The 14,013-nt window shown below is 41.0% G+C and overlaps 1 protein-coding gene across 1 annotated transcript in view; it reads left to right on the forward strand.

The window, feature by feature from the left end:
* The window catches only part of TGFBR2 (transforming growth factor beta receptor 2), a 58,972-nt gene that overhangs the window by 22,386 nt on the left and 22,573 nt on the right, over positions 1 to 14,013 (forward strand). Inside the window, exons 2-3 of the mRNA XM_035549722.2 lie at positions 4,645 to 4,816; positions 6,476 to 6,666. Of these exons, the coding sequence (XP_035405615.1) occupies positions 4,645 to 4,816; positions 6,476 to 6,666 (363 nt within the window). The remainder of the gene's footprint in view (positions 1 to 4,644; positions 4,817 to 6,475; positions 6,667 to 14,013) is intronic.

A 14,013-nucleotide genomic window follows, 5' to 3' on the forward strand; every position in this document is an offset into this window, starting at 1 on the left:
TCATCAATACTTAGAAGGCATTTTTGGAAGACAAAGAATGTTTTTTAGCACCATTTCATTTTCATGATGCTGGTGGTGTTTCCATCAGCACTGAAGTTCTGCTAAAGTTATAGATCACGTGTTGGAGGGGGGTTGGCAAAATGCTGTGTGTGGTACTGTTTCTAGCAAAATGTAGTGTCTCTGTTAGATGAGAAGGTAATACAGTTTGGATTTCCTTCAAAGTTGCCACTGTGCTATTTAGCCCTCAAGACACGAGGCCATGGAGCTGTGCTCTTTGGGGGAACAAGGACCTGTTCTTTTTTGTCTTCCTGATAAAGGCATCCTCCTCCTTGCAAATTTCCTTAATGTAGTGGAGTAAAATCTTAAATTCACACCTCTCTCATCAGGTGAAATTATTTCATAGCAGCTGAGTTCTCCTCTCAACATCTCCCTCAGCAATTTTTTGAAAGGAATGAGATCTATCTGCTCAGCAGTGCTGTCTTATTTGTATACATGTGCTGAAGGCATTGGATGAGAGAAGAGAAAAGCGGTAATTGTATTTTACAAGATAGAAATGAGAGAAATTGTCTGATATTTCTGAAATGCAACCTAAGAATTTTCCAGTGTAGATATTCCCCAAAAGACAGCATGTTATTTTGGACTTTAATGTTATTGGCTTTTGAGGGGCCTGTAACAATATTAAAAGAAAAATAAGAAGAATGTAAACTGTAGACGGAGGTCTCAATGAAAGTTACACATCTACAAAAAACAGATACAAAGCAAACAACTTCAAGACAGTCAATAGACTTAGTGTGGTCATAGAGTTTATAAGGTCTTGAGAAGTCATAAAAAAAAAGAGGTGAACCACAGAGTAAAACAAAAGCTCTGGCTCCATCAGAAGCCATGGAGTTGATCTTTCCTATGTGGCTGCTCTAGTGTCTCTTCCATAATGTCCAGCCCAGGTGTTGGCTTGCATGTGCTGTGCATTTTAACAACAATGACTGATCTGTGGTCAACTGGTCAGCTGGAAGATTCATAGACAAGAAACCCTGTCTTTTTTGAGACCTCTTAATGGTCAGAGAAGCAAGGAAAGCTAGAATTAGTCTTCCTGCAGAAGTCAAAATAAGAAAACTAACATTAGAGAGTAGATGACAAAACTCACGTTTTAAGAAGCAAGCGCACATTTTAGGACGTCGTCCTTCAGAAGTGCAAATCTGTGTGTTTTGTCTATTGACTATCCCATTATATCCACAGAGGTTTGCTTGTTTTTTAAAGGAAAATGAAAGGTTGTTTCTGTCCACAGTGTTCATATAACTTTAGTTGTCTGAACAGGAGAAAACCTTGAGGAGTTGGCTTGTGTGATATGAAGCGGGCAACAGGGTAGTCAAGCAGTTTTAGAAATTTAAATGAACTTCCAATTTAACATTCAATTAACTACCAGAAGGGGAGCAGTCTTGCTGATCATGAACACTCTTTGCTCATGGGCCCACCAGGGAATGAGCAAATACACTTTTCTGGGGAAGAGACATACCAACCCGTCATTCTCCATGCCAGAGACCATTGATTGGAGACAGGTCTGAGTTTATGTGACTTGGAAGCAGACTAGTCTTTCTTGGATTTCTAAGTCCTCAAAGCCTGGTTGCAGACTGTAATTAGAAGAGATTAATGCTGAGGTTCACATCTGGCTCCAGATATCAACACAGGATGTTTGTAGAGGTTGATTTCAGCATCAGTCTGATAGGGGAAAGTCAAATTTGGTTTTAACCCACTTAGTTTGGAACTAGATGTGCTGTCAGAGTGAGCAAGGTTGAGCCGTAGTAATGAACAGCACACCAACACCTGCTATGGCAATGTGACAGTATTAGGGAGCATAAATTGCAGTCTCACTTCAAATCAGACGCTGAAGTGTGGAAGAAAGTTTGTGCACCTGGACAACTTATCCAATTCCTTGAACTGCCAGGGGAATGAAAACAGAGGCACTGCGTTGTCAGCCACTATTGCAAGTATTCCTGGGAGAAAATTCAAGTCCAGTCAGATCTGGAAGTCCTAAAACTCTATTACCTTTTGCCATTAATTTAGCATGTTCAGAAATTAACTGTCACTAACTACTGAGCCTTTTGCTGGTAATTGAATTAAAACCTACTGCTCTCACTTAGAAACTCTGTGTTCGTGACCTTGCAGGTGATTACAGCTTTCCAGCTAGCGCTTTTATTTTATTATTATTATTTTTTTAGTCAAGTTTCTTGGTTTGGAGACCTCTCCTTGGAAGAGGTCCAAACATATTTCCATCTGTTTGTTCCGGTGGGTGAGACTTGGCAGAGTCCGGCACGGGTGGGGACAGCACAGAAATGACCCCATCCCTCATCAAATACAGTGTGCTTGAACCAGTTTACCTAAGGACTTGCTGTCATGTGGCCTTTGGCTGTAGCGTTGAGATGACTGGGTCATGTCTGGCCCAGGCATCCTTCATGGTACAGCTGCCCCATGAAACACAAAGCCTTGTGAACTCAGGGCTGAAAGCAGTGTAGATGCAGCTGAGTCTTTGCAGTTTGAGCAGATGTCTTTTCCTTGTGTTGCTCAGTTGTGTGGTGTCAACACAGGAGCCACAGGCCCAGCACCCTGCCACAGGTTTCCTGTGTGAACTTGGCTGAGTCACTTAATCTCTGTGGCTCATCTGTAACAGTAGTGCCTCCTTAATATTTCTCTGTATTGCTCACCCAAGGCTTTAGGAACATAGACTGTTTTTTTTATTGGGTAGAGGGACAGTCCCTCATTGTCAGGGTGCTTTGATCATTATTGTAACCTAGAAAAGTTAACACAGCTATTAGTTTCTCTTCAACATTTGGTAAATAAGAGGTATCACCCCAAAGAGAGGAACAGTTTACCAAAATGATGACTACATTAATACATATTTTATAGAGCACTGTATTCAAGACCTTTAGAATCCCTACCACACCTACTTCAATGGGGCTTTGTTCTTCTGCATAGCTTTGGGGAGTTGTTGCAACACAAATAACGAAGGACAAAAAATGTTTACCTCAGGCTTAAAATTCAGCCAGCCTGTAACATACTGCCTACATTCTCCATCCCAGTAAGTACTCCCAGAGAGCTTGTAATAACCCTTATCTCTGTGTGGGAGCTTCTTCTATACCATTAAAATCATTGGGCATTTTACTACTGATTATGAAGGCAAGTAAGATGAGAGACCTTAGGTCAGTACAAGAGCACGCTAGTCATGAGAAGAAGGATGTGTGGTTTGGGTAACGAGGGAAGACTTTGCTCTCAGTCCTTCACAATGGCTCAGAAATCCGTCGGAAATGTTAGCAAGAGGTCTTTTTATTTCCTTCTGGAAAAAGCATGTGTATTTAATTCCTGTTATAAAACATTCTAATGGTAGTAAATAGTGAAGTTCTAGAAGGAAAAAAATGATTTCTCAGTTAATGAAGGGGAGAGGGAGAAATTACAAATCCCTGGTTGCCTATTGTTGGTTGACTAGCAACATTTGGCCACAGACAGAAATACGAACATGGTTTTAGCACACAGGTGGCTGTAAGAGAAGGGCTGTGCTAAATGAAGCCTAGGATCTCCTTGAAGCAGTTCAACCTATTTTTCCAAATATATTACAAACTGAGTCAGACTGAAGCTGTTGTAGATAGTCTATTCCACTTCAGATAAAGTTGCATATTCATTTAGCTTCAGAAAAAAAGTTTATGTTGGCATTTTCTGTTCCTTGTAGTCACGCTGGCTTTTCAAAATAGCTTTTGAACTAAAAATAGGTTTCCTGAAATTCATAATACTGGGATAAATAATATCTCTTCCTTTACTGCTACTACACTGAAGCAGATGGACAGTGCTAAGACTCTTTCACGACCAGTAAACAAGTAACTCTTAAGTGCTAGGGCACAGAAATGTAGCTGCTGGGTCACTGTACAATTCTACGACAGAGGCTGTCATTGCAAGTTAGCTTGAGTTAAGTCCCCTGGAGTTAGCCCAGAAAGGCTCCAGCAGCAGATTACACGAGCTGCATAGATGCGCTGTTGCATTTCCAGCTTGAGTTTCACCCATAACCTCTGGCAGACCAGCTAATTTAGGATGACAGTCAGTTACAGTTCTGTGTTTCTTCTTTGTGAACAGTAATCAGATTAGGGGTGACAGCCAGGTGATGTCTCAGGTTAGTGAAGACAGACTTGCAAAATCCATCAAGATCCATGTCATAATGATGTCACCCACCTAGTGTGCACACCCACCATGGTTCCCACAGTTACTTTAGCAAACAGACTGTGATACAATATATCGCACATAAGGGACAGATATGCTGCCTGTGAATAATGCAAATGGATGGCTGCAGAGTAGTTCTTTGAGGACAAACTGGGCTCAGAATAAGCTTGACTCTGCAAATCACAAAGAAACTTTTGCACCCTCTGAAATCAATAGAATTTGACTTCACATTTCAAATTCACTTTGATTAACCTGATCTTGACAGTATGGCACTTGTGCTGTTGCAAAGAAAATTGGTAGTTGCACAAGATGAGAGATTTTTCTAATTTAAGGTATGAGGGAATGTTTGCTGCTGATGAAAACCTTATCTTCATAATGAGCAATAACACAATCTGATAATCTATCATTATTAAGTGTCCTTCTCTTTTTTTTTTTTTCTCCCTTAAGCTGAAACTATGTCACCTATAGACAGAAATAAGGAAAATGGACTGCAATTGCCCAAACTATGCAAATTTTGTGACATTAAAGTAACAACCTGCTCAAACCAATATCAGTGCAAGAGCAACTGCAACATCACTTCTATCTGTGAGAGGAATAATGAAGTCTGCGCCGCTGTATGGTAAGTTATTTCTTCATACAGGTGGGGAAGGGAGCACAGCCTCATTCATCATTACTTAGTACTTTCCTCAATTGCTCTGATATTCAGAATCTCCCTGCTATTTCACCAGGCTCGGCTCTCTCGCTTCCAACTCGTATCTGTGCTCAGCATGCTGAGAGTTGCTTGAGGTTAACAACAATGCTGATATCAAATGTTCTGGGGATTTATTTATTTATTTATTTATTTATTTATTTGGAAGCGATTCTGTTCCAGCATGTGCTGTTATTGGAAAAGAGGCATGTTTTTGCTCAAACCATTGAGCTGCATCTATCCACAGCACTCAGAGTAGAAACAGGTCTAAGACAGAGAAGATTGCGGTGGCATTAGCTGAAGAAAAACAATGCTCTCTCAGATTTTGTACTGAACTAGACTATATACACGTATCATAGCAGCTTTATTTACAACTTATAGGTAGAAATGCTTTCTCTTAATTGAAAAATATTCTTCTGTGTATGCATTGTCTCTGGTGTAAGTGTTTCACTTTTTATACAGTGTCTAAGTTCAAAGAAATCTAGAGCATGTGAAAATATTTAATGTAATATTTTTTGTAGAATTTGTTGGCTAAACTTGCATTACTCTCTAAAAACTGGGGGGTTACCCTTCCATAAATGGCAAGAAAGAAAACCAGAAACACTCTTAATGAGTTCGTAAGTGGACAAATGAAACAGGACTGAGTACTTGCAACACTGCTGCTGATTTAGAAGCATGATTAGAACCACTTACAGAAAGGCATGATTAATTAATTTATTGAGGTAGTAGTTATGTCCATTGACTTGAAGAGATGTTCAGCGTAGTTGGATGTGGACACTGGAAATTCAGAATCAGTCCAATATGCCATTCCATATTTGTCCTGTACTCCTAGAGTATGTATTCATTGTCTGTTATTGCCATACAAAGTGACTGTAGTGCCACTGAAGATACACTTTGACTTTTACATGCCAATTTATCCAAAAGACAAATGAGTTGAGAATTACATTTGAAGTACTATTTGCCTCTAAGTCTTCTGTCCATGAAATAAAATCTATGGACCGAGACAAAACACAGGAATCTGGGCCAGATTATCAGCTGTAAATATTTCCCTGACAGTGAGGTCACTTTGGCTTGCACCAGTTTTGTTTCGTTTTTGTAAAAAACATTCTGTGAGTAACTCCTTCGGTGCAGAAATTGTGCTGATTGCAGGCCTCAAGAACAAAACAAAAAAGTCTGACCCACTAGAAATTCCTCAGATTTTGAGGAAATAATTCAATTTTTATCATAATTTCCCACAGATTTTTACTGCCTGCACAGTGACCACAAAAACCAAAAGTATGTTCTGAAGTTCACAGCAGTTCATTGAGCATTAACTTGAATAATTTCGGGTGAGATTTTCAAAGGCACTCATTGGGGTTTAGTGGTAATACGATACAGGAATAGCTGTGCCATTCTAAAAATGCCCCAGTGTGGAGCAGCCCAGACGCAGCCAAATTTATCCCATTCAGGAAAGACAGAGAAAAACATAGGATATTCTTTAAATCCCCTTTGACTTCTCAAAAGAGACAAATCTGGGACAGGCACAGGCCTTTCTGCTCCCTTTCTTAAATATTCTTGCTTTGATTTCAATTTTCTCTTTTTCATTCTTAGGAGACGAAATGATGAAAATGTGACATTAGAAACAATATGCCATGATCCCCAGAAACCTCTCTATGGTCACATGTTGGATGACACCAGTTCAGAGCAGTGTTTGATGAAAGAAAAGAAGGACAATGGGGGATTGATGTTCATGTGTTCCTGTACAGACGAAGAGTGCAATGATGTTCTTATTTTTTCTACAGGTAGGTTTAATAATTTACCCTGCATTCCTGGGCTATACCTTACACATAACTTTAAATCTGTCATACCAATGGACTTGCAGTTTGTGGAGGAAAACCTACAGTTGCTAGAGACTTTTTGGTCTCTTCTGAAAAGATGAGCCCAAGGTTTCTTGGCTGTGGGCTTTAAAGAAGTTGGGGCAAATACTGATACTGGTTTGATCGTAGGTGGTAGACCTAGGACCTAATTCTATCAGATTGCCTTGATTTTATAAAAAAGAATGCATTTGCAGTGAAAAGATCTGACTGTGTGTCAGCTGTCTGGAGTTTTTATACAAAGCTAGCCACACCCTTGTGGATTTTGGCTAATTTGTTAAAAATTAGTCATGCTATAGCTGCTTGTCCTGGAGCTATACAAGCTGAATACAATCACTTTGACAAATGTGTGTCTTCTTTGTGTGTTTATGGGAACTGTTCCATAAATTCAACACCAAATTCCTTCATTCCCATCAACTGTGGACCCCCTCACACTACCAGAGCAGCCCAAAAGGAGCTGTAGTGTAAATGAAAACATGGCCTTTTTAGCCTAACTCCTTTCACTCTCTGGAGTGGAGCTTTTCCTCCTAGGTCACGTGCCGTAAGCATTCTAGGTGACTCATGAAAGCTGTGCCCTGCATTGACACGTAGAAAGTGTATAATTACAGATAAAAAATACAGTGACACAAAACTTCATTTTGTAACTTTTCCAATTCATTCACAAACACAAGCATTAACTCCAGTTGGGAGGGGGGAGAATTGAAGCTTTGTCGTTCCCTTTTTTATTGTTGTGGATTAGTGTTTCTTTTAAATGAAAACAGCCCCTTTGGGTTGCTTGCCTGGTTAGCCATGGCAGGAAGACAAACGATTTTTACAGTATCAGACATGCGGTTTCCTGTCTGTGTTTAACTTTGAGCAGAACATCACAGCCAGCTGGTCCACGGCTCCTCCAGACAACTAGATAATAGCCTGTAATAATTTTGCCTTTGGAATGACTGTCATCCAGGTCTATTCTGTACATTGTTCTTGCTTTTTTTTGTCTCTATATTTCTTGTACATCAGAGTAGTAAGGATTTTTGCAGTATTTTTGCACATCTTACAGTTTTAGAGAGTGGACAAAAACTATGCTAAGGAAGCCAGTTCAAGGAGTGACTGTGCTTGTTTATCAACAGAAATGGAGACAGTAAAAAAAAGATTGTAGTATTTCACCTGATAATCACAGCCTTTCCTTTCAAGCTATTGCTGTAAAAGATCAGTGTTCTAGCTCTTCTTCCTTCTGAATGTGCACTTAAGAAAAACCAGATTTAGTGTTGTTTTTTTCAGTGTTTCTGAGGTAAAGAAGAAAATTGTGGGTAAGGCAGAGATTTCTAATTTCCACCAGAGGTTAGTCACTACATTCCAGTGATTCACAGCTGATCTGTTATTGCTTATAGAAGAACTGGCTTATGGCACTGTTGGCTTGTATCAGTCTTGAATGTGAAGGGTAAACCTACTGACTCTGTTTTTAGACACAAACATCTAAAGCTTTGGGGTAGTGGGCGGTATTGTGACTCACAGAAGTGTGGCTTTGGAAATGTTTGAAGTGGTTAGATCCAAATCAAATGCCTCTTTCTTGTATGGACTTTTTGTTTAAATTGCCAATCTGCAAAATAAACCAGGCACAGTCAGACATGTGCCCAAACATGCCTGTAGTTCTGCTGTGTCAGGGGGCTTCTGGCCCTGATGCTGAGCCCTGGCATTTCAGGCCACAAGCGGTTGGTGAAAAATATGCGCAGAATCAGTCCAAACAATATTTTGTAGTTCTTGGAGAAATATATCCAGGAGACAGGTAGCCACTGCAAATCTGACTACCCCATGTTTATTTTTCAAGCCTTTTCTTTTTTGCCAAATAAAATTGTGGGTGACTAGCAAACAACTTACACCCCTGTGGTGGAAAAACATTTCTCACAGCAAAACTCAATGCAAGTCTGTTTAAATTATTATTTATTCAAATGTCTAATGTCAGTATTACTGGAAGGTAAAACCAGGGAGCAAAAACACTGGAAAAGATTAGCCAAAAAGGGGGGGGGGAAGGCTCTGGCTGGCCATGGAGCAGTTGGCTAGGTGGAGACAGGGCTCTTGTCATGCTGTCATGGAAAAGATGAGTGCAGGACTGGACTACAACGGCTTTTTCCTCCCTGATGTCTAGTTGTGTGTGGTGGATCTTCTGCACAAAAATTTTACATTGGCATCTTTTGCTGGTCTGTCTCTAGCTGTTTGCACAGTTCCAGGCCTCCCTTGGTGTTTGGCCAGCCTTGTTCCTCAGCGTTCCCTTCACCACACCATCTCCCAGCCTCTACGCATCAGCCAGTGTCAGCATGACAAATCCTTAACAAAGTTTTTCTTTATTAACAGTCCTAAGTAATTTGGCTGAAGTCAAGGCTACCCAGAGGAATGGGACTTGTGCTCTTTCCAGCCTTGTGACTGATCTGATCTCCATGGGCAGAGAGGACCAGGCACTCTCACTGCAGCCAAGGAAGTGGGATGCCTGCATGCTATGCAGTATATGACCTGTCTATATTGCAGTGCAAGTTCTTCCTATTGTTCAGCCATCTGTATACAAAAGGGTGACCCCAGAACCAGAGTCTGCAGACAGAAATATAAATCCTTTAAATCACAGGATCGTGTATACTATTGTCATTACATATGTTATTGTTATCCCAGGCATTGAGTTCAAATCCATCCAAAAATGCAGAGTTTTGGAAAGGCACAGCAGATCTGTAGCCTAGCTCTGTTCAGTTTAAAGTAATTTATTTTTGAAAATTTGCACAGTGATCATTTTTCACCTTCACCTGCTTTGCTATGCTGTGCAGATCTTCATGCACCTTGCAAACAAGGTACCTGTGGGAGTGTTCAGGGTAGATTGTTAATTCCTCAGGTACTGCCTGGTGGGGTCTTTACACTGGGCATTCTCACTGCACCATGCCATAATATGGGTTAAACTTTAGCAGCAATGTTTTATGCAAGTATTAAACACTATCTGAATTATCCAATCAGTTGCTTAGAAATAGCAAAACTTTAGTGATAGAGACGACTGATGGGTCAACAAGAATTCATGAGAATAATGAAGCTAACTGGGGAAGGGTGTCAGAGGAGAGGAAGGTGTGCTGATAACAATCTTAACATTGATAATAGTTTTCGTAAGTTTCTTAATTGAGGGTGTAAGAGATGTAAGTATTTGATTATTCAGTTGTGGCTGAGTCATTTGCCTGAATGAATTGCAGCCTATAGATGAGTAGTGTGTCAAGTGCTGTGATTGCTAGCTGTATATGGTTGTTACCTGGGACACCTGGTGTTGCTGCTGCCTGAATGACTACAAGCATGCAGAGTGCCTCGTCTTGCACCTGGATGATAGGAGATATTGCTAATGTTTTAGAATTTCCTTAATTTGGTATCTCTCACTTGTCTCTAACATGTTGCCCCTGTCTTTTCCTTTCTTTCTCTCCTCTTCCTTTTCCTACTAGACTCAAAGCTTTAGTGATTTTACTTGACTACATAGGAGGATCTCAGACTTAAGAGCAGACTTAAGACCTGTGCACAAACAGCAACCAGGCCATAAATACTCATGTGATGAGTTGTGCAGTGCTCAAGGAACAGCAGAAGGGACATGATTACAGCTGGACTGCTTCCAAGTGGATTATAACAAAGGCTTTCATTAATCTGTTTTTCTGTTATCCAACTAACATGTTCAGAAGGTAACTGTCTTCCAGCTGCCCCATAAAAGAGGTCAGTAGCATTACATAACGTTGCACAGAGCCTCTCAACGCTTGTATATTGGCATTGTTCTCAATGTTTCCTCTTAGATATTTGCAGCCACAGAGTCCCACCCAAAGCTTGCAGCTGTATGTAACCCAAGGAGAGGCTGCTAATACTGAATGTGTGATTCACTTAGTGGGATAGAAAGGAAATAGAACGGAAAGAAGCTAAAGAAGCCAAAAATTTGTTTTGCTCTGGTTTATTTATATTGTTTGCTTCCTAGGAAAATAACCACGCAGAGCTCAGTTACAGATTTGTGTAAAAACAAACTAGGCAGCGCTCTTCGAGCCTGGTTGGCATATTTGTTACAATTTGCATCACTTGAGAGCTTAATAGGTGTGGGAATGTGGCCAACCTTTTATCAGGTTGTCATGGAAGAGACTTTAATAATTACAGACAGAAACAAACTGTAACTAACACTGGCAACATAATATTTTGGGAAAGGTTGAAGGGGTGAAACTCAGGCTGAGAATAAAAATAGTGGTTAATGTGTGGCATCTGTTGGAACATATTGAAACTGGAGAGATTGATTTGTTCCAGAAAACCACCAGCAAACAGCAGCAGACACTGAGTTGTGTAACTGAGGCACGTATCAGAAACACGGTCACATGGTGTAAAGTTAGAACAAGTCAGTTTTCATATTGCTGAGTAGGAAAGCTCAGCTACAAAAGTCAAAACGCACAACGGATGCCATGTACACACAGTGGAGTGACCTGTTAGAAGGGTACAGATAAGGGAATGCATCCGGGGTGAGATATTTTAAACAAGTGGGTGCTGTGTCAGCAAACCAATGAATTACACTTTTCAGCCAGCAGTGAGGGAATGAAACAGCAACAAACTATTTGTTCTGTCTTAGAGCTTGAGAGTTTCTTAGCCCGCCCCCCCCCCACCCCGCCCCGAGTGCTGAATAGCATATTTGGCAATCAGAAAAATGAAACTCTGCTTACAATAGATAAAATATCCATTACATCACTCCTGCCCGGCCTTTACACTGAAGTGGGCCATCCAGAGGTGATCTATGACATGACTGAGATGCAGCTGTTCCCATCAGGTAGCGGATGCAGATGCATGACTCTTACAACATGTAACTGGGTTGTGTAACTGGAGGTTCTCCTTGGTCACAACAGAGATGTCTGAGTCCTGATCACCTGATCATGGGTAGTCATGTGCTGAGAGCAAAGGGGAAAGCAGTAGTGAGTGTGCCACAGCTCTCCAAAATTGCTCGTACTGTTGCCTTACTAACCTCTTAGGAAAAGAGATAACTGGTGGCACTGGGCACTGGCCTGCATAAAGTGTGCTCTGAGGTCTGGGTCCAGTCTGCCAGTCGTACTGACTGCTGAGCAACATTCAGGCTGGCGAATAACCCAAATCCTAAGAAAACAAGTTCCCACACCTTTGGGCAAACATCCTTGGGGCCCAGATTCTGAGCCAGGAGGATGGCAGTGCTTTAGAAACACAGCTGGAGAGGCAGCTTCTAGAGATGGCTTTGCCTGTCACTTCTGCTCTCTCTGTGCTCCTCTGATAGGAGGCCAGGTAGACCTGCCAACTACCAGTGCTAGCCTCTCCAGAAGGCTGCTTCAGCAGATGCTGTCACTGGGCTTTTACGTGCCCTGACAACATCATCTTTAGACTAAATATGAAGACATACAGCACAAACACAAGTTACTGGCCTTGACAGTCTTGGTTTACCTGGTCCAAGAAAAATCTTGACAAATTCAGGAACTGGCTGCAAGAACTTAACTTTCAGGAAAGTCTGCAAGAAATGCCAGGGTTTATTTTTCACTGGATAGCAACATAGAGTCTGCTCTGGTTTTAAAATCTAGTAATCTATGTCTTCTGCCATCAGATGGTTCAGCATAGAGAGGGAAGGTTGGAACTGATTTCCTGTCCCACAAAACTAGTAAGTTTTTTAAAAGTTCTTCAACTCCAGCCGGGATGGAAAATCAAAATGTTTCCAGGAAACTGTCAAGATAAAAAAAAAAAATGCAGGTTAGTTTGAAGTGCAGCGTTTGAGTTTGGTTATTTCCAAATATTTTGTGTCAGCATTGACCATTTTCCTGAGAAAAAAGCACTCACTTTCCGATTAAAACAAACAAACAAACAATATCTCCCACGTGCAAAGCCCAAAAACCAATGCTTATAAAATTAGCAGAAGTTTCTAAACACAAAAGTTGGACCAACTTTCAGACCACTTTTGTTCACAAGACACGGGTTTTAGAGAAAAGTATAGGAACGTCTTGTCTAATAGAGTTTCTGTTTTGATGATCAACATTCCCCAAATAAAAATATTTTTCTGAAGATTCCCAAACCAGTTTAGTTCTAAAACGACCCAAATCAGCAGGGAACGTGATACAATAAACTACAGAATTTCATTATCACTTGAGGATTCCTTTAGAAAATAAATTAACCCAAACAGCAGCTCAGAGTCTGTGAAACTTCTCACTGAAAATGAAACATTTTATGGAATTAATTTTCATCCAGGAAGTAGCACTAAAGAGATGGGCAGGCCTTCGTCTATTTAATTGCCTAGTCTCTTGCCCAGAAATCAGTAAGCACGTAAGGTTCAAGCTCACATTTTGCCTGAATCAGAGTTGTCAGAGACGGAAAGCTCTTCCCGGAATCAAACAGAGCAGAACTTGAACTTGGAGCTCCCCTACCCCAGACTAGTCCCCTCACTGGTGGGGATTTGACACTCATATCTCTTGCCAAATTGCAACATTTGAACAGAATCCTGTTTATGCAAAAGCATTCAAAAAGTGTTAGTTTTCTTTCCAGCATGGAACTGAAACCAAACTTTGAAACCTCAGAGTTGCTGCAAAGAGGAGTTGTCCTTCAGTCAGCTCAAAGGGCTGCTTTGTGTCTCAGGAGCCTGCAAAATAACCGGACCGCAGGCCAGGTTCTGGGCGCAGAGTTTGTGACTGTGTGTTTCTGGAGACTTAAAGGCACTAGAGAAGCTTTCAAGACATCAGTATTGATAAGTTTAGCATGAGTTCTGCTTGTATGGTATATATTCTTGCCCTGCTGTGTAGCTCCGACTAGCAGATGTATCAGCTGCAACTTCAGAAAGAGCACAAGCAGCAAACAGCGTTGGAGTAGTTCAGTACCAACTGTGTGCTTATGCTGCCCTATGCATTAGAGTGTGGGTCCTAATTTTACAGGCATTGTTTTATTTCTTGTTTCTAAAGTTCAGTGACACCAAGGTTCAATCAGAGGTCCAACCTAAAGAATTTGCGGGCAAACCAATGTTGTGCCTTGAAGCCTCCTGCCTGAACAGCGTTTCCATGTTCCCTGGTACCTGAGCCCAATTCCCTAAAGGCTTAGGTAGTACTAAGGATCATGCAGATGGCTTGTGCTTAGTTTAAGCCACTTACAGGAAGCTTTCTTTTAGCTAGACTTCTCTATTGTTATGCTATATTAATAGGCTCTTTTGAAGCTTGAGAAAGGACTGATCTGCCTGAATGATAGTTCTGGGTGGGGAAAGTTATTTAGGAGCATGTTGGCAAAACCTGAAAGGCTGTTCCATTTAACCATTTCCTTGCT

The sequence above is a fragment of the Cygnus atratus genome, chromosome 2 (genome assembly GCF_013377495.2).
Source record: "Cygnus atratus isolate AKBS03 ecotype Queensland, Australia chromosome 2, CAtr_DNAZoo_HiC_assembly, whole genome shotgun sequence".
Taxonomy (NCBI): domain Eukaryota; kingdom Metazoa; phylum Chordata; class Aves; order Anseriformes; family Anatidae; genus Cygnus; species Cygnus atratus.